At 37.0% G+C, this 27,078-nt stretch overlaps 1 protein-coding gene across 4 annotated transcripts in view; it reads right to left on the bottom strand.

The window, feature by feature from the left end:
• Positions 1-16,960: 16,960 nt before the first annotated feature.
• LOC306885473 (CYFIP-related Rac1 interactor A-like) overlaps positions 16,961-27,078 on the bottom strand; it is a 32,984-nt gene continuing 22,866 nt past the window's right edge. For 3 of the 4 annotated variants that reach the window (XM_079442016.1, XM_079442013.1, XM_079442014.1), the window contains 9 exons: positions 25,681-25,802; positions 24,011-24,116; positions 22,385-22,521; positions 22,013-22,090; positions 21,412-21,528; positions 20,849-20,928; positions 20,616-20,742; positions 18,898-18,968; positions 17,386-18,799 (listed from right to left, as the gene is read on the bottom strand). In XM_079442016.1, the coding sequence (XP_079298142.1) occupies positions 18,736-18,799; positions 18,898-18,968; positions 20,616-20,742; positions 20,849-20,928; positions 21,412-21,528; positions 22,013-22,090; positions 22,385-22,521; positions 24,011-24,116; positions 25,681-25,802 (902 nt within the window). In that variant the 3' untranslated portion in view covers positions 17,386-18,735. Of the gene's footprint in view, positions 18,800-18,897; positions 18,969-20,615; positions 20,743-20,848; positions 20,929-21,411; positions 21,529-22,012; positions 22,091-22,384; positions 22,522-24,010; positions 24,117-25,680; positions 25,803-27,078 lie in introns of all 4 variants that reach the window. The other variant, XM_079442015.1, reaches the window with a different exon arrangement.

The raw sequence follows: 27,078 nt of genomic DNA, 5'->3' as shown, positions 1-27,078 counted from the left end.
TATTGACCCGAATACAAGATGACCCTGATTAGAAGACGACCCCCCTTTTCAAGATGTACCTTTTGGAAAAAAAGTCTTTTTGAAAACCAAATCTTGTTTTTTAAAAAATAAAACAGTGGTTTACTGAACAAATTCCTCTTCCTAAAAAAACAAATTCAATTAAATTCAATTTAGATAAAAAATCTACCTTAGCTTATGCTCTAAACTACAGGGAGGTTACAATTAACAACAGAGCCCAAATTTAAATTCAATTACAATTGATTTTTAAATATAATAATCAACATTCAACTTAAAAAACTGTATGCAGACATGTAAATTGCACGTAATACAGATTTTAAAGGGCAAATATTATACCCCTTTTTACAAGATGTAATATTGGTCTTGGGTTTTCCCATAATGTGTCTCTGAAGTTTCAGCCCAAAATACCCAACAGATCATTTATTATAACAGCTGAAAAATGTTTTCAGATCATTTTTGGGGTGTGTCTAAAAAAAAAAAGAGCTGATTTGGAGTGTATGTGTTTAAATGCAAATTAGCTGCATATTCCCACCTTGTCTCCAGAAGAGGGCATCACGTATACTTCTCTCTGCATTGCATATCTACAGCACTAAACAGCCGGTAGAAGCAACTTCACTTAAATTTCACCCCATTACTCAAAACAATAAATGATGATCTTCAAAGCTGGATGAATTTACCATTATCCATTGTGGGCAGAATATCAGTAATCAAAATGACTATACTCCCTAAATTAAACTATTTATTCTCAATGATCCCAACACAACCCACCCTCACCTGGTTTAAATCTTTGAATCAATTATTATCAAATTTTACTGGAAAAATAAGACCCCAAGAATTAAACTAGCTACTTTACAGAAACCAAAAACACAAGGAGGATTGGAAGCAACACATTTCTACCACTACTCTCTGGCTAATCAGCTTCAACAGATATACAAACGGATTCACCCAAACTCATCAGAAAACATATGGCTAGATATTGAGCAAACAATGTGTTAAGATATTCTAATTTCAGATTTACCATTCTATAGTCAGACAATCAGAAAACACTCCTGTTTTAAAGCACCAACTATAGCAGCAGCACTGACAGCCTGGTGGAAATTTCACCAAATCACAAACACTCCTCTTGTACCATCTAATTACACCTCCATTTGTTGCTCCAGTTAATAAAAAAAACGCTTAATTTACACACATGGGCAGAAAAGGGCATAACACAACTCCAACACATCTTTCATAGAAATAATCCGGCCTCATTTTCATATTTGGTCCGGGAAAACGGCATTGGGAGTAATAGTTTTTTGGAATATCTACAAATCAAATCATTTTATGATTAGATTTGTAGATACTTATGCTTACACCCTTTGGTATTGTACCCCAGTTATACATTTTTGGGAAAGTCACTGAATCATTATCCGTCACTATGGGATGTCACATCCCAAATTCTCCATCAGTTTGTTTTCTAGGCGATATATCTATAATCAATTTAGACAATACAAACAGTCAGTTAGTCCTGGTAGCGCTAGCTATCGCCAAGAAAACTATCCTCATGAACTGGAAATAAAGAAAATCTATACATATTGCATCCTGGAAAAACCTACTAATTGATTATATCTCAATGGAAAATCTATCCAGTTCATCTCATAATACAGTAGAATTACACCCCTTCTGGTCAGCTCTCATTACCCTCCAGCAGTCATAAATCTGTTGACCTTCTTTGTCTGAGACCAACCACAACAACACATCCCCACCTAAACTACTACTATCAGGACAACATTGATAAGAAAACACTTTTTTTTTGGCCTCCGGTCCCCATTAGGCTATGACATCCAGGTCTGTATCTGGTGTGGTGGAGTTGCAATACGGGTGGGTGGCTGTGAGGTGGGACTTGTGTCTCCCCGCCGTCTCCCTGGGCTATCGCTTCCACTGCCACTTGCCTAGGTTGGTTCTGACTTGCATGCCTCACTTTTTTTTTTTAATGCATCACATATCAGCTGAAATACATGCACACCTGTTAAGAACCTGTGCATGTGTATATATATATATGGGAGGCGATGGGAAAATGATTTTGTGTAAAATGTGTTTAGCTGTACATATGGGAAGCCAAATGCACTGAAAGTGGGACGAAACAGCGCAATGTTAGAGAGCTCGTGCCACGCTGACCTGTCAATGGCGCGGATCAATTGACCAAGCCACTCTACCGAATGAATCTCATGCTAGGAACGGCGCGAACTACTCTCACAAGCGCGATGCTGATCATTTAAAAATACTTAATGTATGCACAGAAATATGGTTAAAATGCTGAGCACTATAACGAGATACATTCACAAAGGAGTCTGGAGTGATACTCGTATTTAGGTAGTTTTTGAGGCACGTTACCATGAAAAATGAAAGTAATCCACAGGGTCCTCAGCAGCTCAGATGTTATGAGAAAATGAATACTCTTTTTATGTTCAGTCTTACATCCAAACACAGAGCACCGAGATTGCTTTTGAGACATTGTTGACCGTACAGCTGCTCGAGCTCGGAGAGCATGGAAGACAGTGTACAATCGCTGAGGCTGGAAACTATAGCAATGCAGGGCTGTCAATCAACCCCGGTGGCCCGGCCCGCCAAAACGGCAGGCCAAGTGAGACTGACTTGGTTTAAAGGGGATTAAAAAATGAGGAGTAAGTGGATTTTTATCATTGTAGGATGGTTGTGTTCACACACTGCCAACACACATTTATGTCCAAACCATGTAAAAGTGGATTTTGCATAATAGGTGCTCTTTAAGTTAACTTCCAAGTTATAAAGTTGCTATTTGTTGTTAAAATATATTAATTTACACAGTGGCTGTCATAACTTGTTTCATAACAGATTTATTTAAACATGCTTTAAATAGCACATCACTAACAGGTAAAGTAAAATATAATATAGTATAATAATAATAATAGAGTATATAGTCGAATATTTTGTGAAATGCTCTTCTCTAGACTTAATTTTTATTGCCTGAGTTAAATGAAATGCTACATGACATTTTGTTTTGATGTCTTTCCACATTCGAGAAACAGTGATTACACGCGACATGAGATTTTCACTTTACTAGAAGTAAAGAGGAAGGTATGATCAAGCTCTGCGCTGCCGTTTGAACTGAGGTTATAGATTATGAACTGAGGTTACAGTCATCTGTCGCACCACATCAAAGAGCGGCAAAACGGCTTTTATTTTCAGTTTCCTGAAAAAAATTACAGAATTTGAAAGATGGGACTTTAGTTTCTTATCAAAACTAACAATATATAAATCCAGTTTCCAATAAAGTTCCACTCATGCAGTATTTTAAAACAATGTTGTATTTATTCGGTGCACATGCATAGCGAACCGAAAGACTGTACCGAAAGATTTTGGTATATATAATGTGTGTACCTTTATACCCCTAGTAAAAACCAAGTATACTTTGGGCTTTTGAAGGCTGCTGTCTATGTAGGGAGCAGAGCAGTTTTGTAGTTTTGCCTGAATTGTGGTCTAGTCTTCTATAAATCTCCCTCTTTGTCTGAGTAGTTTGGATTAGATCTGCGTAGTCAGAGGCAGTATGATCACTCTTAAACTCATTTTGCGAGTCTACAAAATAATCCTAATCCCCTTAGACAAAACACCAGACCATCTGGAGCTAGCCTGACAAATGCAGCTAATATACACGTCACAGCCAGTCAGGCACAGATGCTGATAGTAACTTAACACGCAACTACTACAGACAGACATGTGAGCAATTGTGAAAAAAGTTTGTTTCATCTACTTAATTCCTGTTAACTGACTAGATATAACCGCAATGTTTAATAGTGAACACAAACTATAAACCCTCATAATGAATCCTAAAGAGTGGATCAGTCCTTGTTTTTGCCCAGAATAGTGTGAAAGTGTGAATAATATTTACCAGAAGTTAGAGTAAGGGTATCAGTTGTGGCAAGGATTTGACACAAACATTGCACTTTGTAATGGTTCGTTTTCACCATAAACTCATTTGAGAGCCTGTAATAGGGGACTGTGTTGACATTCAAAATATCCATGACTTCAGCACCAGCACTTGTTTTTAACACCATAACAGTGCTGTCAACTGGAAAATACATTATTTCCTGGCAGAAGACATCATGTTATCTTCATTGGAGAACTGGGAGATATCTCTCAGATTTAGCCCTAACCCAAACACATGGGACTAATGCCACACTTTAGTGAAGGCCGGGTTTGCCATCTTTTCACATTCATGCTCTCAAGGTTGTAATTTGTGGCATTTCTTCACATTTTTCTCAGCTGGATTCCTGATGGCTATTTAGTCTGGTTTGAATGTTTATCGCATTGTTGCTTTTCAGCCGAATGAGTCTGGAGTTCAGTTTGGACGTAAATGAGGGAAACCCATCAGTATTGTCTGGACTGTGTAACTTAACTCAATTAAGCGTGCATTTGAACCATTGTTCAGTTCCTCTTTGTGCATATGTGGTGGTCAGATGCTGGCAGGGTGGTTGGGACGACCCGTTTCCTTGTTTGAGTTGGCTGCCGGCCTGTCTGCTACTTTGTGCCCCCATTTGACCTCGATCCATAGGTGTCCTGCCATTTAACAATACATTTACGTCTGTAATGCTCTCGCTCTACAATTCCCTAAACACTCTATGGATCCTGTTGTTCCAACCCATAGTATCTTCATCAGAAAGCCTCAGGGTATTGGTATCTGAACTTGAATTCCACACATCTCTGAGCGTGAATGTCATGCAAAATAAGCAGAAAGACTCATATTTATGAAGCTTGTAGCTCATTCCTGTGGTGAGGGAAGGACCTTGCCTCGTAATGTCTCAATAACAGTGGTTTGGGCACACTGGTGTGGCCTAACGTGGTCTGTTCGATAACAGACCGTCAGTTCGCAATAACAGCCTTTACCAGCAGCGCCGCAGGGAACAGTCTTGGCCATCGTTTTGGAGGAGCATGTTCCCTTCTGAACACCTAGTGGTTTTTCTCTGTCTCCTCCTCTGTCTCTTGTCTGGGGTGGTTTTTCCCTCCATCAGCACTTCCTGAGCATAAACGGTTACAGTCTTGTTTCTATGGCCGCAGTGTGTGCTTCATTGAACCTGGTGAAACTCCCCTAGGCATTTCCCTGGTCAGGAGGCCTCAGATTTGCATGTACCTCATTACAACCATAAAGTAACAACAGTTAACTGACTTCCCAGGAATGAACACACCCTGTAAACGTTTGAGATAATCTGATGAGATGGGATGAGGAGAGATAAATTATAAAGTTGCATGCAGCTAGACTTTTGACATAGCTTTATCTACATTGGAGCTTATTTTGGCCCAGAAGTTCCCACCAAGACAAGAAGTGTTACGCAGTGACCATCCACAGGTTAAAACATAAAATAACTTTTTTTTTTGTCTTATTATAATTGTTTTGTTTGTGAAGTCTTTTGTTCACTAAGTATTTAGTTGATTAAAAACACAGTAAAAACTGTAATATTGAGAAATATTATTATTATTATTAAAATATTATTAAATTTTATCATTTAAAAATGATCCAAGCATATAGCTAACATGATGATTTCCATGCTTATACAAAAATATTAGGCAGCACAACATTTCCATTCTAATTGTACCTGCAAATGTTCAAGTTTGGTTGAGTAGCCTTTGTTAAAGCAAGAGTCTTCATGCATAGTTTACGCTGAACAACTGTTATTTCCTTTATCCTTTTTGATGACAAAATAACTTTGAAATTTCCAGACATGAATGTTTTTCCCAGCATGAAGCATCGTAATTAACTGTAGCAGCGTCTCATCCTGCGTTTGAGGAGAATAATTGTCAAAAAAACTCATTTAATTTTAAATGCAACAAATGTAATCCTGATAGTATTCCCACTTTTTACAAAATGTAACTGTAATCGGAATACTTTTTTTTTATGTAACTGTAACGGATTCCAGTTACTAGATTTTTGTATCCTATGTAATGCCGTTACATATATTCCGTTACTCCCCAACCCTGTGTATAAATTGTTTATTTTTTACTTGTGCCATGTTAAAGAAATAAAAAAATAACAATAAAACTTTAATATTAAACTGTATAGCCACTAGATGTCTGCATAGCCTTTTATATAAATATAGGCTATATATACGGGCTGTAATGTCTAGATGGTGAAACAAGACACGATTATTAATGGTTTCAAATAGTTTTTACTATAGATTTTATTAGTTTTATTTTTAAAGTCATAGTTAAATAAAAGTACTTGCTTTTTTAACTTTATTTACATATGTAATTTGAAGTAATCCAGATTACGTAATGTGCGTAATATGTGATGTAATCAGATTACGTTACTTTTATATTGTGGTACTTGGATTACGTTACTGAATACTTTTTTAATGAAGTAATTTGTAACTGTAATGGATTACATCTTAAAAGTAGCCCTCCCAACTATATATATATATATATATATATATATATATATATATATATATATATATATATATATATACACATACACACACACACACACACACACACACACACACACACACACACACACACACACATTTACAGTGTTTGTCTTTTTATTTAATCATTCATTCATCTGTTCTATTCTAGTCTGTTTGTTCTGCTTCATAAAGACTGGAATTTATCACATTTGTTTTATTTTGTTATCTGCAGGTTTATACATTTAACATAACTGTAGATAGAAAAATATTTCTTCAATTTTATTGAAAATAATTCAGATTTATATTATTCTATTATGCATTTTATTTTTGCATCTTGTTTTTTTCTATTATTATGTATTTATTCCTTAATTTTCCACTAATTTTAGCGTCTTTATACATGAAAATATGTAGCTGCCTTCATGTTTTAATAACGGATTCCTTTTCAGAGAGCAATCATCATGTTTGGGTGTCCATGGCATGAAATGTTTGAAAACCCCTGGACTAGGTTACATTCAGCTGTGACTAAGTAATGATGAAAAGTAGCTTTGTCTGAACACATTTCTTTTTTTGAGTCCTTGGCAGGAGTAGAATATCAAGAAGCTGGTTTATGTAACTGTACTCTGTTAAAATGTTTTTTACGAGCGCAGCCACTCTCCCACAACTTCCATACTTGTTCCTTTTTCTGGCCACTGTTTATGTCCTTTGGTCAGTTGATGTGGTTGAGGAAGCCTGCTGGTCTAATGCAGGATATCTCTGGACTTGTGTTTGTTGTCAGAAGCCCTCTCAGGCTTACGGGAAGCAGCCACCTGTTAAACACACTGCTGACTCACTCTGGTTTTGTTTGACAGGATGCACCACACACACATGTTCTCATCCATACTTGCTGCCAGCTGGCTAGGCATTAGAGATTCTCAACTCTCACACTGAAGATGCATTTGAATGTGTCCTTTTTACCTCTCTTTTGTTCCAACATCTCGCTCTCTTGCTCCCTCTGTTACTGAGGAGGATAAACCTCACTTCCTTCCTGCCTTTAGAGAATTTGAGAGCGAGTCTTTTCAGCAGCGGTGGGTGTAAATAGGCCCATGCTAGACTGAACTCGGCCTTGGATGTTTCAATAACGTCTTAGCTCTTTTCTTTGCAAGACTGAATCTGCATCTTCAGTTCTGTTCTTCCCAAGCTCCCACTCACACATTTACTGTCTCTCTTTCTCACAATAACAGAAAAAAAAACACTCCTCCATCACAGATTTTCATAATTTTCGCCTCATGAGCAAGTTGCATTCTCACATAACTCTCTTACGTCAATGTGCTTCACATTTTCTGTTGTGTTTTTGCTGTTAATTATGCAGGAAGGAAATTGCACTGGCAGAAGGATGATTTTAATATATTTATCATTTCATGAGAATAAGCATTAACATTATTTAGCCTGTACTGTGTATTTTAAATAGCGTTACGATTTAAAATAAGTTTTCTATTTGGATGTATATTAAAATCAAATTTATTCCTGTGATGCCAAAACTGAATTTTCAACATCATTACTCCGGTCTTAAGTGTCACATGATCCTTCAGAAATCATTGTATTGTACCCCAAACCTTAAATTCCCATTCACACTAGGAATGATATCTTTAAAGATAACTATAAAGAGCGATATTAGCGTCCACACCAGCGAATGATATCGTCTGTAAGCGCATGCTAGTCTGCTGCTTCAAATTTTCGAGCTCGTGATAGCAGGATCTGACTCTGATTGGGTGTCAATGTTTGTATCATTCATCAGCTGAACAAAATCATTCTGAAAGTGATTCCAACAATATTATTTCTGTGCCTTTACCATTATAGATGTGGTGTGGACTCTGCTATTCTTTAATATTGAGAACAATTTTTAAAGGTGGGGTATGCATTTTTTCAAAAATGCTTTAGAAAACGAGTCTGGGCCGAATACCAAAACAAACTTGTAGCCAATCAGCAGTAAGGAGCGTGTTTACTCATAATGCAGAGGAGAGAACACTCATCAGTGCACATGATGGACATTAGCCAAGCGAAGACAGAAAGATAGAGATGGCGGATAAAAAACAAGAGAGAAAAACAAAAGGAGGCTTACACTCTTTCTACACTGGATGCGACAAAGCGACCCTTGAAAATCATTTGAAATTTGTGTTAATGTCATAAATAGAACGCATCACTGATTATGATGCATTCTATAGTGTTTTATCGCGCCGTTTGCGTCAGGTGTAGACACAGTGTTACGATAAGGCAAGAAGTAGGACCCGTGTAAACATCGGATCAGCTTTCCAGTGCTGGAGAGAACTCAAGGAGAGGGAAGGCCTGTGATCGGGTTGCTTTGTTTCTTCTCGATAGGTGAGTAATATTGGTTTTGCTTTGTTTCACAGAACTAATTGTTGCCGTAAGTGTGGGGCGGAGCTATCAAAATAGGGGCGAGACCCTTTTGGGGTAGGGGCGTGTTTGTTTTGGTGATTTGTCGAAATGTCAACATTGGCTACCAGAAGTCGCTTACCCCACCTTTAAAACTATATCTTTATCGTTTTCTTTATAGTTATCGTGCTTGGTGTGAACGAGCCTTAACAGTAGTGTATATATATTTTATTTTATTTATTCTGGTTTTAGTTATATAAAACAAATTTAACTTTTATTGCATAGATGTTTATGCATTTTCTTATAATTTATAATCAAAGACTACCTTCATTTTAGTGTAGTACTACACTATATAAAAGGATAAAAGCTAAATGACTAAATGTAATGTAAATATATACTTAATTATTCGATAATCGAGAATTTAGTGATTTTAGCAGTCATTACATAAAGCAGTTTGACAGAGTGCTATGACTGACCAATCAGAATCAAGCATCCCTGAGACATTTATGCAGCTCTTTTAAAACTTTGTTGTTGCAATTTTGATAATTGTGGTGGTGTAATGGCATTTAGTAGTTCAGAGGTGTGCAGAAACCTGGTTTTAATAAGTCACGTGTAAATAAATGCAAGTGTTTTCTGGAGGTGTCAGAGCATTCCGCTCTCTGATTGGGTGACGCAGATGCGTGTTGGCAATGCGAGGTTGAATACTTCATTCTCCAGCTAGGTCAGAGAGGACGCATGCTGCTGATCTGATGTGAGAGGCCTGCAGGGAGACATCTGAGGTTCTGCTGTCTGCTTTATGTGTGCGTCGTCTGTCCTTGTGTGTATGCTGCTGCTATTAGGAGGAAACTGAGGGCAAAGAGTGCAGTTTAGTCGCATTTACTAAGTGCCTTTCTGAGTGAGCTTAATTACCTTGTGTTTGCACACTTAAAAAAATGTCTCTGTGGGGAACAGTATGAACCCAAACAGTTTTTGGAAGCCGATTTGCATATTAATGTCGTGTAAGAGCGTGCGCGTGCATCCAGATGCTGGGTTTCATGTGACTTTGGAGTAGACTGTTACAGCTCTGAAGATTTCCTGCTGTGTTATGTAATCCAAGGGCAGTGGGTTTTTTCCTGCACTTTTTTTTCCCTTCCTTGAGCAGCGCAGCTCCTCTCTTCCAGAGCTTCCTGTTTTCTCAGTGGCCCACTGAACCCTTTCCCAGAGACAGGATGAGATGCGCTCAGCTGGAAGATACGCCCACTGTGACTCACAGAGAGCTGGTTTTCCCCTAATTCCCCAGAGTATTACTCTGCCTTTCTGCACGTATAAAAAATATTTTGCATCATAAACACTTAGGATATCATAACTTAGAATATGCCCTGTCCTTTGCATTCTGCTCTTGTCTTTTTTGTGATGTAGTGCATCACTATTGTTATTCTTCATATTTAGGGTTACACACTGCCCTCCTATCCAGGCCTTTAAATTAAGCATGCATTTTATTATCAGTGTAAGACATTTGTTACACTGGACCACAAAACCAGTCATAAGTAGCACGGGTATATTTGTAGCAATAGCCAAAAATACATTGCATGGGTCAAAATTATAAATTTTTCTTTTATGCCAAAAATCATTAGGATATTAAGTAAAGATCATGTTCCATGAAGATATTTTGCCAATTTCCTACAGTAAATATATCAAAACTTAATTTTTGATTAGTAATATGCATTGCTAAGGACTTCATTTGGACAACTTTATAGGCGATTTTCTCAATATTTAGATTTTTTTTTGCACCCTCAGATTCCAGATTTTCAAATAGTCACATCTCGGCCATATGTTGTCCCACCATACATTAATGGAAAGCTTATTTGTTCAGCATTCAGATGATGTATAGATATAATTTTTTTTTTTTTAAATTGAGCCTTATGACTGGTTTTGTGGTCCATGTGTTGCATTTGGTTGATACCATCACCAGGTTCTTTATTGGAATTTATGGTTCCTTGAAGAACCTTTAACATCAGTGGAACCGTTCCGTTCTGCAAAAGGTTCTTTATAGATTTTTAAAATCTTCATACTAAGAAAAAAATGGTTCTTTTAAAACCTGTTGACTGAGTGGCTCTTTCAGAAGACAAAAATGGATGATCTTTGGCATCACTGCAAAAAAAACCTTTTGGAGCTTTATAGTGTGTATAAACATTTAATGGGACAGAGCTGAAGTGTGTGTGTGTGTGTTGAATGTGGACTAGATGAAGTAAGGCAGGCGGTTGGTCTGGTTGTGATTGTTGGCCCTGCGGCTAGAAAGTGTGGGAAAGAGAGCTGAAGGAATGGCAGTACTCCTCTATGCCCAGTCACATTCACTTCATACCAAGGCATTCCTACTATGCAGTTTGTTTGCAGTTCCCAATCGTATATGTATTTTTATAGTCTACTAAATAAAAAGTGTATGTTTTTTCATCTCACTGGTTTAATTGTAGCACTTTGGTTTGAATGTATGTTTCCATGTCCCGCAGGTGTTATACAGTTAATAAAAAAGCTGGTCCACACCAGTTTAACTTTTTTCTTTTTTCTGTAAAACACACAAAGAGAAATTTCCAAGGTTTTATTTTCCATATAGCATAAGTATGAGAGTGACTATCAAAGAGGATTTTATCAACAGCGGTTTAAATTTTTGTCTGTTCTGAATATCATGTCACCAGGAGACTCATGGTCAAGAATCAAATCAAGAATCTCATGATTTTATATGGATGACTTTTATTATACGTTTGTCGAGTTTTTGTTTTTAGTCACCATCCACACTTATTCATCAAAGCGTCATTTGTGTTCTGCTGAAAAGGTTTGTAATAACATTAGAATAAAGCCTGGTTCACATCAAGAATGATGGCTTTGAAGATAACTAACTGTATTAGTTTCCACACCAACACTTAATCTACTGTTTATAATATGCACACGCTGTCTGATGCTTCTTTGAAGCAGGATCAATTCTGATCCACTATCAGTTTTTGTTCATTAGCCTGATCACGAGTAAAAAGACTGTTTTTGCGAGTGCGGATCATGGATTCATATAGAAAGTTAATACAATGAAATCTTTTTCTGTTTGTTAGCATTATAGTGGTATGCAACACTAAAGACAAATCTTCATCATATTTATCGTCCTTGGTGTGAATGGGCGTTAAATAATGACAAATTAAATTTTGGGTGAATAATCCCTTCAACAAATAACACCAGGGTGATTTTCCATCTTTCTTTCTTTTAATGTAATTCCTGTGTTCTCAATATCACTTTGAATCCTGTTTGTCTTTTTATAAAATCCTGTTAACAAAAGCCAAGTACTACATCATGTCATCATCCACCGGGAAGTGACTTCACAGCGCAAACATAAGTAAGTTTAGAGTTCAACCGTCAGGTTCTGGATGTAAAAATTCCCATATTTTATCAATAGGTGAATTTAATTTTAATGGTAATTTATAAACCTTTAAACGCAGGCTGACTGTGAGCTACAAGGTAGTAACCAATGATATATATCATTAAAGGTTTAAATATTCATTTTAAATATTTAAAAAATATATATGTAAATGCATACATATAAAAATATAATATTAATTACAATTGAAACATTTACACATTTATAAAAATAATTATATATATAATTATTTTTGTATGTATTGTCTAAAAGTTAGGTGTGTATAATAAAACAGGCTAGATTACTTAGACTACATGACATATTTAGCATGGGCCTAACTAATGTAGTTATTGTAAATATTTTCTATTATATTTAAATATTTTATATGTATGATTTTCTCATTTAAATATTTAAAATACCTCAATATTTTTAACTATGTAATTTTGAATGGAAGTTAAAATTCCTTTCTTTTTCAATTGATTTTATATAAACCTTTAAACACAGACTGACTACAGGGTTTTAACCAATGATATATTAAATTGTTGAAACCCATCAGCCCGCATTATTAACCTATTTATTAAACAATCATGTTTAACATCAGTTATTCTGCAGAGAATCTCCACCAATCAACACTGTTTCATGCTATTGTAATTAAAAACTCAGAGCTTGAGTAGATCATATTTCTGAAAGTACCATTTTATAGAAGCACTTCCTTAAATTACGACACATCCACATGTTTAATAAGTTGCACAGCTCAAACGGCACTGCATAACTGGAATGACTTGTTTATGAAAGACTATGCGCGCGCCGGCAAAATCCCGCCAAAAAGCTCTCAGCTGTGCAGATACACGGTGAATTGCAGAAATAGTTGAGGGAAAAGCCGTTTTTCACAGCCTTGAGATTGAAGATATCACAGTTTGTTCTGTGTCTTTGTTTACCTGAACAGTTTTTCCCTCACCGTCTGTTTAGTTTTGTCAATATATGGGTCAATATGCAGTAAAAGGCAGTTGGTGTGTGTGTGTGTGTGTGTGTGTGTGTGTGTTCCCGATATGTGTGGCATCGCGCTCTACTGTTCGAGTCTTTATATGGGTGTGTTTGTTCAACACTATCTCCTTCCTCAAGCCGTGTATGTTAGTGCCTGTGTGTTTCTAGATCAAGGCTGAATGTTTTCTCCGGTTGCCTGGGTACAGCGGGGACTTTGGCCACCGGTTGCCGCGGGAGACAGGGATATGGGCGTGGCCAGAGCCGGTCTGCTGCAGTTTAGCGCGCTCGCTTTCCCGCCATCAGATCCCGCCATGAGGGAGGGGCTTTGGCACAAAGAGAGAGCTGCAGGGAGGAGGATTTCCCGCCAAATGCCTCATATGTAAATAAGCCCGGGTGGGAGGGGCATTCAACCGTTTGCGGCACAGTTAACTCCTTCAGTGCTGGAACAAAGCCTACATAACCCCTCAGCTCATAAAGATGACTTGTATAAGCACACTGTCTCGCCTTATGTTGTGTAACTTATGAAACTCTAGCTCTCACAGCATATATGTTTATGTGAACTTCTAATATAAGTAACAAAGAACTTAGGGGTGACTGTGAGAGGTTAATGACTTTACCATGGTTGGAAATATATACTTAATTCTGGGCTTACATGCAAAGAGGTGTTATGGTCCTTATTGCACATTAGTGCAAGGAATTTGCATGCAGAGCTCTTGAGGTTTTAAGTAGTTGTAAGTTAGTCCGCTGGGTTTTGATCTGAATGATCTTTCCGTTACTCTTAAATAGATTTCTGAAGTTAAGGTTGTGTGAATGTTTTGTGTTGGCCCTGAGAGAGACTGTCTTTGTTGTAGACTTACCTCAGGGAGAGCCTGTCTTTTCTGTTTGCAGTATGAGTTCCTGTGCTTTAACATTAGAATGAGATCTGAACAGTCACAGATGCACAATGACAGGAACGTTTCACCCAAAACTGAACATTTGCAAGTAACTTTCTTTTAATGGAAAGCGAAAGAAGAATTTTTTGAATAATGTACAGACTGCTTTTTTTTCATAAATAATGAAGTTGTGAATACGAAAGTTCAGACAAAAAAAAAATTGTGCGTGCATGTGTGTGTATATATATATATATATATATATATATATATATATATATATATATAAGTCTACATGTTAATGTTTTGGCTTTTACACACTGTGTAACCGCTCTGTTGTTACTGTGGGTGTGGACAGGGCAGGTGGAGGTGATGACTGTTGGGGAATATAACCGCACTTACAGCCCCGTGCCAAGATTTCCCTCGAACAATAGGAAAAGGATACGCACAACAACTACATTGTTAGTTACCTAGACTGGGAGTTATGGGAGTGTACTGATAAAGCAGCCTAATCAAACGAAGTTAAATGACAAAGACGCACGTTTCCATCAACCCTTAAGGGCCCCTGTCTTAAAACACAGCCAGTAACGGTCACAGGGTCCATGCCCTCCAGATAGAAAATTTCACATTTTACTTCCCTCTCTTCCTTGTTTTACCCTTGATGTGGGGGGGTGGAACGGCCTGGTTCATGTTGGGCCGGTTTTTTCACCTGCCAACGGACTAGTTAATCCTGAATTTACCTGGAAATGTCTCAAATACAGCCAAAGGCAAATCCCAGTCCTACATGTGTCATCTGCAGGAGCGGTGATATAGCTTTCTCAGAGTCTCAATGGACAGATGCGAGATGATGGACTGCCTGCATCTCTACTGGGTCAGCACTGGACGTGTCTAGACATGTCAGCTCAGTTTATGACTGGATAATCAGTCACTGATAAAATATTTATTTTCAGATGGATGAGAGTCTTGAATGTACAAAGGTACTGAGTGCTACAATATTTAATCCACCTATGAATAATGCAGTGCCGATGACTAGTGAGCTTTAGTTTGTTCAATTGTAATTATATTAAGGGTGCATTCAAGAACCAAGTGGTTAAATCATTAGACAGCTGTGTGTGTCATTACTTAATTAGGTTAACGTGTCACAACAACACAAATGTGAACACAACCTGTCTTACTTGGTGCATTTTCAGTATGAAAAACATTGTGCATATTTTTTTTTTTTTTTTTCTGAATTCTTACAAAGGCCTGTGTATGAATCATGTGTCCACTTTGTATTCGCTCTTTTCACAGCTTTCCAATAATAACTGCACACACATTGTCTCTCATCTCCTGTTGTTCTTTTGTCCCAGATTACTAAAGCTTTCTCTGCACTAATATCAGCCAGACCTTCCTCGGACTCACTGGGGCTTCTGTAAAGACTTGGTAACATTTATTGTACACCTGAAATATGTGGGTGTTTTAATAAAAGCTGAAATGAAGCTATAAAAATTTTAGGGCCCCTTGATACTGTAGGGCTGTGAATATAGACAAGACGGCTCAATTTTAGTACGTTGCTTCCCCCTTGTGGTTAGATGTAAAACAAATACACTTCGTGAAAATATTGCTATTTAGTGCTGCATTAAAAAGTCATATTTTTTGGAAATAGCATAACAGATTAAATACTTACTACTGCCAAAATACCAACATACTAGTGTTAGTCCAAGGGAAGAACAATACCTTCACATGAAGCTTTTTTCGTCTACTGAAAATCAGGTGTCGAGAAAATCGAGAAAGCCATGCAGTTGGGGGTTCGGTGCCTTGCTCAAGGGTCTCACATCAGTCGTGGTATTGAGGGTATTTGAGACTCGAACCTGCAATCTTCAGGTTACAAGTCCAACTCTTTAACCTTTAGGCCACAACTGCCCCCGTGTATATGTGTAATATTTATAAGTAGGCTACTAATAAACAGCCAACTGGTTAGTGTTCCCTAATCTAAAGCATTACCTGTATACACTAATGTTAGCATAATCATTTGACTTGAAAGTTCAAATAAAAAATAGTATAACTTTCAGATTGCATTAGTGTTTAGTTTGTCCTTTGTCTCTTTTTGCTAAATTACACCAGAAATAGCATAAATTCCAGTGTGAAATCTGTGTGCAAAATAATCATCTAGGTCTTTATCTATTAAAATAATTCTTATTAATTTTATATTTTTTGTTTGTAGAATCAGATTTTTTGGAGTGAAAATATATTATGCCTGTATTTTGAAACTTTTTTTCAGTATAGGCTACTATTGAAAAGTTTGGGAACGGTAATGTTTTTGAAATAAGTCTCTTAGGAGTGCATTTATGCTCAACTAATTTTTTATATTATGAAGGTTGAAAACAGTTGTGCTGCTTAATAATTTTGTGAAAGCTATGATACAGTTTTCAGTATCCTTAAAAAAAAAAAACAGCTTTTTGAGAGCGAAATCATTTGTAATGTTATGTAAAAATATATATACAAAATGTCTTTACCGTCACACTGGATGAGTTTAAAGCATCCTTGCTAAATAAAAGTATTAATTTCATTTTTTCTGACACCAAACATTTGAATGGTCATGTATTTTCACAAAATGTAATGGGTAATGATTTAATAATATATATCTGGCCCTGCATGAATATATAATGCTTGTATAAGTGTTTTGTTACAAATGCATGACATGATTGTATTGATATTGAAATAGACCATCTTTGCAGTGATTCGCTTTAGTGTAGTGTGCTCCGAAAACAGCACCATGGACAGCAACTCATTCAGTCACTGTGAGTCAAAGCTTCATAATCCAGAAGACTGACCTCATTCAACCTTGGAAATACATTCTGTGCTTCATTTGATGCTGAAGGTGAAATAACCTTTTATGAAATAGTCTGAGAGAGCAGCTCAATTCAATGACAAAACGGCATGTTGAATTTAGTAAATGACAAGTTTATTTCTTGCACAAAATGTACAAAATAACAAGCAAATGGACATCCCGCCCCCCCACCCTCCTCCCTGCCCTGTTTGAACTCCCCGCTGATATGAAGTTGAAGATCTGGAACAAATGTCTACGGCAAGTCCGATGGTCCAAGCCAAAATGCATGGTTTTCTTAGAGACAACACACCCAATTCAGATTCACCGAACAATTAAAAATGAATAAAAACACCGTATTTACAGTCTTGTCTGAACTTTTACAGCATGCCATCTATATATTCATACAGAGCTTTTGTTTTGCAACAGAACTCCATATAGAAAACGTATTAGATCAAATCAACTTCGACTAATGGCGAGAGACACCCAAAATACAGCACTGCGTTTGTCGCGGTAATCTTTTTGAATCATTCTTTTGTTTTTCAACCAACATTTTTTTTTTTTTTTATTCTGTAATTCTAACAGAAAGAATCTCTACTGAACATTTGTTTAGGCCTCATAAGATTCCACAAGAAAACCCCTCTTATTTACACCGTGTTTTGGAGCTTCAAGTCTGTCGTTTTCTGAGTGTATATAATGTATCTCAAGATTTAGATTGTGTTCATGACAAAACGAATCACTCGGACGTCACACAGCGCATCACTTCTATTTATCTAAAAAGTCTCATTTGGCAATTATTTGCAAATCCACATCGCTGTGTTGTTGTTCACAATGGTGTGGTTTGGTTTATTTGTTCCTCACTTTCTACAGATGTGTGTAATATGTGGACTCTGAATGAGACGCAGTGGTACGGGAAGCAGCTATGGCACAGGGCAGAATGTCTGTTTGCGTCTGAATTACAGTTTCATGGCTTACTCGCTCCGTTTAGCATCCAAACTTTACAACAGCAAAAAAAATTAAGCTTTTTAAAGGATTGTTCGTCTCATGATATGTACAACTGGCATTTAACCTCCACAGACGAGCTGTTAGCGTTATCCGACGTCTCTTACATCGGTATGGAGGCATTTCAAATGATCGTGTTCGCAGTTGTCACCTTGGTAGAGTATTGCTGTACAGCACTAGTGAAGAAGTCTAACAAAACGCTTCATTTCTTTACAAAACTATCCTGTGCTTTCCGAATATATACAGCTAGATGGTTATAGTATGCGTTTGAGATGTGAGATCTTTACATTTGTTCTGTAACAGACTTTGTGCCAAAGAGGAAATGCCATGGACTGCAGTTTTATCAGGAAACCCACAATTCCCAGAATGCATTGGATGGAGCATATCGAGGATAATGAGGCAAAGGCTTTACAAATCAAATCGAGTGTAAACGCATGAAAATGGATCGGTTTCAAGCCACTTTAAAGTCTTTCCTGTGAAGTGGGATTCCTTTTCAAGTGTGCAAAAATACTCTGACGTAACTTGGAATATTAACCATTTTGTTGGTGGTTTTAACTATCGCGTTTTAATTCAGTTCCTAAAAGTTTAATATATTTTTGTAAGACCTTTATATTGGTATCGGGTAGTTTTGTTTGCTTTTTGAATTTTAATTAATATACATATATATATATCTCTATTTTTCCTGCTTTTATAAAATGACACACGATGATGAACCATCAACAATCTATATATATATATTTATTTTCATATTCCTTTCTCTTTTCTAGAATATCTTATTTAATTTGAGATCAAGTTGCATTTTGCTCTTGTAAACAAACAGGTTTCAGAGGTTTGCCAGCCACCGTTGTTTGTTCTCTGACAGTCAGTCTCTTTCTCTGCGGTCACTCTTTCTCATTGAAGCAGGGCCCTGATTTGTTTAGAGGTGCTGTCATCATTTAAATGTCTTGTTGTATACCTGGATATAAGAGAGAAGCTTTTAGGTCATGCATGTTCTTCACATTTTAGTTTTTTTAATTCCATGTACAGTTGGGAAGTGTTGTACTGCACACTCACCTCAGTGCATTCAACAGTCCCTCCACGCTGTTCGAAGGCTGTTCTTTCAACACCTTGATGCAGCCCTTCATCTGTAAACGCACACACACACACACACACGCATGCAAAAACACAGCTTTAAAAGAAAGGTCACCCCTTTCTGTCCCTCACCCCTGACCGTGATCATGGAGGCCCACCCACACACCCAAAAAAAAGCATACGTGAACAACCACAAACCCCTCTAGCGCTGCTCTAGATTTATATGTACTACAATGTGTGGAGATACTAGGTAGAATCACCCAGGCTTCTCTTTCTATAAATGAACAAATAGGCCTCATATGACACCATAAACACCATAAAAGTAGGCCATCTGACCTGTGTGCTATAAGTCACACAATAGCATTTGTGTGATGAACTCACACTAGATGAACACTTGTATTTTTATTTTTTTTTGCTGGAGTTTTTAAAACTATAAGTTTTTAAATAGTCTCCTCTACTCACCAATGCTGCATTTATTTACTAGCACTATTGTGAAATATTACTAGAATTTAAAGCAACTGTTTTCTATTTTAATATATGTTCAGTTGTAATTTATTCCTGTGATGGCAAAGCTGAATTTACAGCATCGTTACTCCAGTCTTCAGTGTTACATAATCCTTCAGAAATTATGGTTCTTTTCAATGTTGAAAACAGTTGTGCTGCTTAATATTGCTGTGGAAACCATGAGAGACATTTATAATGTTACAAACGACTGACATTGCAAATAATACTGTTCAACATTGAAAATAAGAACCATTATTCATAATTGAGCCCCGATAATAGAGCAGCAAATCAGCATATTAGAATGATTTCTGGTCATGTAACACTGAAGGTTGGAATAATGATGCTGAAAATTCAGCTTTACCATTACATGAATAAATTGTAATATGTATTAATTAATAATACTGTTATTACATAATATTACAGTAATCAGGTAAATGCAACCTTGAGCAAATATATGCAGTCTTGGTGAGCATAAGAGACTTATTTCAAAAACATAAAGATTTATTTTAAACTTTACTACAGTATATCACACACAAGCTATAATACAACTATGGCCATTCTTCAGAATCATTTTTGGTAAAGGTGAACATATTTTAAGCAGTCCCCATTCACTTTCATTATATGGAAAAGAGTGGATAATCTGTCTAACACCATTTATTTCTGCAGAAGAAAGAGTCATACAGGTTTGGAACAACATGAGGGTGATTAAATAATTTTATGGTGAACTGCACATTTAAGAAAACAGTTCAGTTATGTAATATTCACAAAAACATGCAGCAGTTGCATTTGCCTGTAGACAATTTAGCCACATTTAAATGTCTTAATTTCACTGCATTAGACATTAACGGATAAAAAGCATGTGCAAACTAATTATACTAGACATCACTTTTAAAAAAACAGTTTTGCAGTTTGACTATAAACCAACTAGTCTCATGGAATATGACACAATTTCTTCCAAATTCTCACAGTTCAGCACACTGTGAATGTGATCCACTAACATCTGACATCCAGAAAGTGTCTAGATATCTTTTTTTAAACAGTACAATGTGTCTATATAATGTGAAATATTTTGCTAAAAATAAATGACGCTGAATTTGATATTTTCTTATAATAAAATGACATATATTTTAAGTGTGGCTGAAGTGTCTAAATACGTTTAGGGTCCAGTGTACCTGAAACTAATAAAGTGTTCTTACATCAATCTTGGAGGTCTTGGCAAAGGCACCCACTGGATGAACATGGTCATAAAGGATGATGACGCCCACCATCACACGCATGCAGAACAGCATGGTGTCTGTGTTAGTAAAACGGCACCGGTACTCCCTTTGGACAGGAAATAGTGATCACTTTAAGCAAAAGTTTATGTATTCTGGATAATTGACATTTAATAAATGTTTTATTGAAAGGATGTTGAATCAGATGAACTTACGGAGTCTCCAACATGACACGGCACACGCAGGCCATAGTGCTCAGGCAATCTGTGGTGTCCTCAATTGGCAAAGTCTTGTTCTGCAACATGCATAGAAATTAACACCGAGCCTCTAGAGGGCGACAACATTTCTGTTTTCTCCATTTCACAGGAAGTCAAATGGTTGGAAAAATACCTATATTGAACAAATTAAAACTGTCATTAAAATGTATTTTGGATATCTAAAAGTAAAAACTTGAAACCAATACAAACTATTTTTTCCCTCTTTTTCTTTGTATATTCCCCTGACATTGACATGTTTGGTGAAATGTAGGCTACTCTTAATTAAAGGGATAGTTCACCCAAAAATAAAAATTCTGTCAGTTTGCCATTGACTTCTTTTGGTATGGAAAATAATTCTATTGAAGTCAATGGCTACCGTCAACTGTTTGGTTACCAATATTCCTTAAAATATCTTCTTTTGTGTTCAACAGAAGAAAGAAACTCACATGTTTGGAACAACATACGTATTTTTGGGTGAACTATCCCGTATTTACAGAAGATTCAGTGAAATCATGAATTACCTCCGACACAAACTTAGTCGTGGCATTGCTCAGAGTTTTGAGCATGGGTGTGGCTTCGGCATAGAAGAGCGACATCCGATTGGCCATTTCATTATTCACTTCATTCTCAGCTTCTAACTGTAATGCAAATGTGAAATGTGTCAGATGATTAAGCTTTTTCTTAAGTAACACATTAACCTTCCCATACAAATGCACTCTCTGCTCTGTCAATTATAATAACTTGTATACGTTTACTTTTAGGGGCATGCACACTAACAATGATTAGCCCAAACTGTTGGTTGTTAATACTTGCATTACACTATAAAACTTTGTCATGAGGCAGATCACATGAGCTTCACTGTCTGCATTTGAACTTTGTCACATTCTTAACAAGCTTTTCATTCAAATGAAGTCACCAACTTTAACTGAAAATGAATGACTTATTTAGTCAGAGTGAATGCTCCTAAACAAGTTTTTCTACTTCAGAACTTCATGTTTAATTAAATGTGCCATTTCTTTGTACTGTTTGTGAAATTTGCTAACATTTTCTGAGTAAAAAATGGTTTCTACACCCAATTATTTTCAGTTTAGTAATATCAATTTCAGCAGATTGTGAACTTACCTGCTGGTTGTTCAGCCGATTCCTGCTGATGGTCCTCCTATAGTAACTAAAGTCATTCTGTATGGCTGGATTTGTCATCTAGTAAAGACAGGATTTAGAAATGTCAAAAGCGCCTTCAGTATAGATTATTATGACTTCAAGTGGTGAGAGAAATGTTGAGGCAAATCTCACACCTCTCACTGTGAAGATTTATTTCCTAGATGTCAATTCTCAAGGGTGCACTTTAGAGACAGACCAGCTAACAGTGTTGCCATTTAGACATTATACTCGACGTGACTCAATGTGAGAGTCTTGACTGAGTGCAGATCTAAATATTTTAGCTGAGCTCATGCCACGTGAAATCAAAGTGAGTAATGTGTGAGAAACGCTCACCTTGAGCTCATCAAAGCTGAGAGTGAAGTGCAGGATCTCTGCGAACTGTTTGGCGAGAGCCTGCTCTCTCTCCAGATGCTGCATGGGAGCATAAGGTGGGCTAGTGAGGGCCTCCAAAAGACTGCGCAGGGCGTTCTCTGCAAACACAGATTGATTACAGATTTAATTGTCCTTTGCAGTTTATACAGTCATTTCTCTGTAGCTATTTGTCTTTTTAAATTCAATCACAGTGAATGCTGTTGTCGTCCCTCAAGATTTCTGAAGCCTTTTATCATCTGTTCCCCCCCACACACCTCTGGCCTTTAATCTGATTTGTAATCCAAACGGCATACCTGCATAATGTATCAAAAGCACAGAACTGCAATATGTGTATTTGATCTCCATGGTTCCTAGCACAACAGTAAACATTGTATTTACCTCTACCGCCTCTCTTTTGTATTTTTGTAATTGCTGCAATTTATCGTAAGAACCTGTGATCCTGTCAGTGTTGCCTGGATACTGGAGAACATTGGAAGCCGCAGCTGATGCAAGCATTACTGGCTTCCAACTGCAGTATATGACCGTGATCATTAATGCATGTTTCTGGCTGCTTTTAAAACTCATTTAATAACCAAACTCCAAACCAATGTATTAAGAGGGAATAAAATAACCAGCTGGCTTACTTTTTCTATGGTTTAGTTTCAGTGGTTGGTTTTCTTGCTTTAACTGGATATTTCTGAGATTCTAGTCATCTATCAAAGTTTGCGATAAATATTGAAATTCTCCTAGGCCATATTACAATATATGACAGATATGAAAGCAGCATCAGGACATTGTCATGTATGATAGTCAAATATCCAGTGTAATCATCATTATATATATTAAAAAAATGACCACTTGATGGCATTACTGAATCAAGTATTCCAGAGAGATATTTCATAAGCAGTGCTAATGCAGTTTCATCAATATTATCACTGCATTAACATTATCATAGTGAATTCATGCCGCAGGTCTGTGCTGAACTGTTTAAATCTGTTTCTTGTTTAGCGACTAGAAGACGTACAGCTTCACCGTCAGAGCTCGGCCATGTCTGAATGTCATTAGTATGCCTAAGCATGTCTCCAGAGGAGCTATCCTTTCCTCTCATCAAATATGCAGCAGCCCTACTATAAATAAGAAGCTGATATGTTTTATCTGGAGGCCTACCGAGAAACCTGACTCTATCAGCCAGAGACCAGATATTGCGGATAGCAGGATGTGTTGAGGAGGGTGGGGCCTCTTTTTCTCATGAGTCACTGCGATGCCATACCTTGGCAGGGAAAAGCTTATCTGCATGTTATCTGTCTGGCCAGAGATCTGTGTTTCTCACTAGTCAGCACTGCTGTGAAAAAAGAGGCACCTGATCGACTATTGCAAACCGTATACTGAATTGTCAGCGTGCATGGGAGGCAGAAACGCAGCCTCCTCTACGCTCTGCTGCTGCGGTTGCCATGCCAACTCTTTAGGAGGTCAGCTGCAGAGGAGGACAGAAACGGATGCTTGCAGCACTCGTTGTACGCACGGTCAGCGCGTTGGACGACTCGTGCACGCAAGGCTCATTAGATGACTACAAAAAAGACAATTGGAAAACAATGGCCACCCACTTACCTAGCCTGAGAGAAAATTCGTAGAATCTCTTGAGCTTGGCCACTAGGGGGCAGACTGCATTCCAGGCTTTCTCCTGCAGCTGGAGGTCATTGGGGTTCTGTATTGCCTGGAGAGAAGGACGAGCGAGAACAACTGAAACCATAACCTTCATTTACACTGACTATAAACTCAAGGTCATCTGTAGACTTTAAATTAAGTTACACTGTGAGATTTATTCAGCAATGCGAAACATTCATAGCTGAATAACTACTGCACATCTGCTGTTTATAGACCAGAATGATTGAAAACTGCTCAAACCTTATGCTTTATAATGCCTAGGTGCTTTATAACAGGAGAATTAACTCCTGGCTCAGGATGAATAAATATCAGTGGATCTTTGTATGTAAGCAACACTATTATTGAAGTTAGGGGTTTGTACTATAACCCAGGCAAAAAACTGTTGTTTCACTAAATTGAAAAAAATGGCGTAAAAAAACACTACTGTTACATATTTGAAAGAAATGTGAAACTTTTATTCAGCAAGAATGCATTAAATTGGTCAAAGGTGAAGGTAAAAACATTTATTATTATTATTTACAGCCAAGTTACTTTAGATTAGATTAGCTGCAGTGTTCAGTTTTCTTGCTTTTTTGGGATACTTTTTAGCTTCTAGTCATCTATCAAAGATTTTATGCTCACCATGCATGAAAGTAGCATCATCGTCATGTATTGAAATATCCAATTTAACCATCATTATACAAAAATATATGATCAATGGCATTATTGAATTACGTATTACAGAGAGACTTTTTATATTCAGTGTTAATGCAGTTTTAAATAAATTATAAATTTAAGTTGGTCAAAGTGATTTCTATCTCAAATAAATGCTGTACTTTTTTTTTTTTATCTTCATATTGATTGAAAAAGAGTCTTGAAAAAAATGTATCACAGTTTCCACAGAAATATAAAGGAGCACAACTGTTTTCAAAATTGATAAGAAATGATTTAGCAGCAAATCGTCATATTAGAATGATTTCTGAAGGATCATGTGACGCTGAAGACTGGAGTAATGATGCTGAAAATTCAGCTTTGATCACAGGAATAAATTACATTTTACAATATATTTAAATAGAAGCTGTTTTAAACTAAAAATATTTCACTATTAATGCTTTCGCTGTATTTTGGATCATATAAATGCAGCCTTTGTGAGCATCAGAGACTTCATTTAAAAAACATTTTAAACAATCTTGAATGATAGTGTTCATTAAAATAGAAAACAGTTATTTCACATTGATATTTCAGTATTACTGTTTTTACTGTATTTTTGATTTTTGAAATTCAGCCTTTGTGACCAAAAAGACACACAAATGCCAGTTTTTGTCTATTTAACAAATTTTTCAGTAGTGATTGCCATTGCCCATAACAGTTGAACTATACACGCATGATATAAAACATGCAGTTTTTAGATAAGAGATGTATTGTTTCTTTTCTAATCAGGCTTACAATATTATCCCGGGAGATGATAAAACAAAAAAAAAATGGACAGTGTTTTGACTTGGATGAGTAAGCAACCACTCAGAACACCCTAGCAACAGCCTAAAACACCATAGCAACCACCCAGAGCAATCTGGCATTGTAGCAGCAAGTTTTGCAAAGGTAAGCACAACTAATAAATGCAAAAATAGCCCCACCTCTCTTATTTCTTGTCCTGCTCCATTGTAAGACTGTAACTCTGCCAGTATCCCATGGGCCTCTTCCAGCACGGCACTAACCTGGTTCCACACTGCTGTCTCGGCCTCTGTGGGCTGAGCATCTGTGGGCAGAAGTCAGATAGAGTTGGTCAGAATGTGACAGATATACATGAATGCTCAAAATATAAACAGTACTCTTTCAATTCCTCGGCCAACCTGAGTTATAGATCACCTTTGTCACACTATCACACTGATATCATTTCTTCTTGTCCTGATGGGTTTTGTTTGGGATAAAATGGATTGCGTTAAACCAGTCAGAGTTACATCAGAAAACTGGACCAATAATTACAAGAAAGATTCATGGTGTGAGTTAATTTGGTGCTAACATTGGATTATCATAATTTTTGGCACCCGCAGGGGGAAAGTGCTTTCCAACGAGCTTTGAAAGATAGGAACCATAAATCCATATGGATTAATCTGGTAATGATGATTGTGTTATTGTGAGTCGGAAGTACATGAGGAGGATTTGGGTTGTGTCGGTGTGTGTCAGGATTTGTTAGGGCTGATATTAACAGCTCTGGTGGGAAATGTCGATGAAAGGCCACGGCCAATGAGGCAGCTCCATATGGAGTTGCTGGCGAGGCTGGGATGGGTTTAAAGAGTTGTCAGCTTCCAACAGCAAGCATCAGGCATTTGATTAATAAACTGATGATGGCAGGCAGGAAAGCAAACAGAATAGCATCCTCTGGTGGACATCTCTATTTAGCTTTTAGTTTTTAACCACATGATATGCAATACATCCAACAGGAGTCCAAACAGCTGATAAAAACATAACAATAATGCAAGTAATCCACACAACTCCAGTCCATCAATTAACGTTTTATGAAGTGAAAAGCTGTGTGTTTGTAAGAAATAATTATGTGGATTATTAAACATCTTAATGATGGATTTGTGTCTTACAAACGCTGCTTTTCCCTTCACTAAACGTTAATTGATGGACTGGAGCGGTGTGGGTTACTTGTGGATTATTGTGATGTTTTTATCAGCTGTTTGGACTCTCATTCTGACGGCACCCATTCACTTATTGGTGAGCATTTGATGGAATGCTACTGTGCCGTCCTCGATATGTTAACTTAATATCCTGACAGCCAGCTAAACTTTTTCCCCACACCAAGACTCTGAAGATTAATTCTTAGTTCCACAGGTTTATTGGAGTTAAGGAAAATAGTGAAACTGCAACACACAAAAGAGCAATGACAATTACACATGAATAAAGGCTACTTTGCACAATTACTGTTACATATTTGTTTGTACTCATTTAACACTAATAAAGAAATACATGTGAATTACATTCTGGTATTAAACCATCTTTACCGTGTAGCTCATAACAAATGAACA

Source organism: Barbus barbus (assembly GCF_936440315.1).
Source record: "Barbus barbus genome assembly, chromosome: 19".
Lineage (NCBI taxonomy): Eukaryota > Metazoa > Chordata > Actinopteri > Cypriniformes > Cyprinidae > Barbus > Barbus barbus.
The sequence above is the reverse complement of the archived record's forward strand: the minus strand, read 5'-3'. Positions and strand labels throughout refer to the sequence as shown.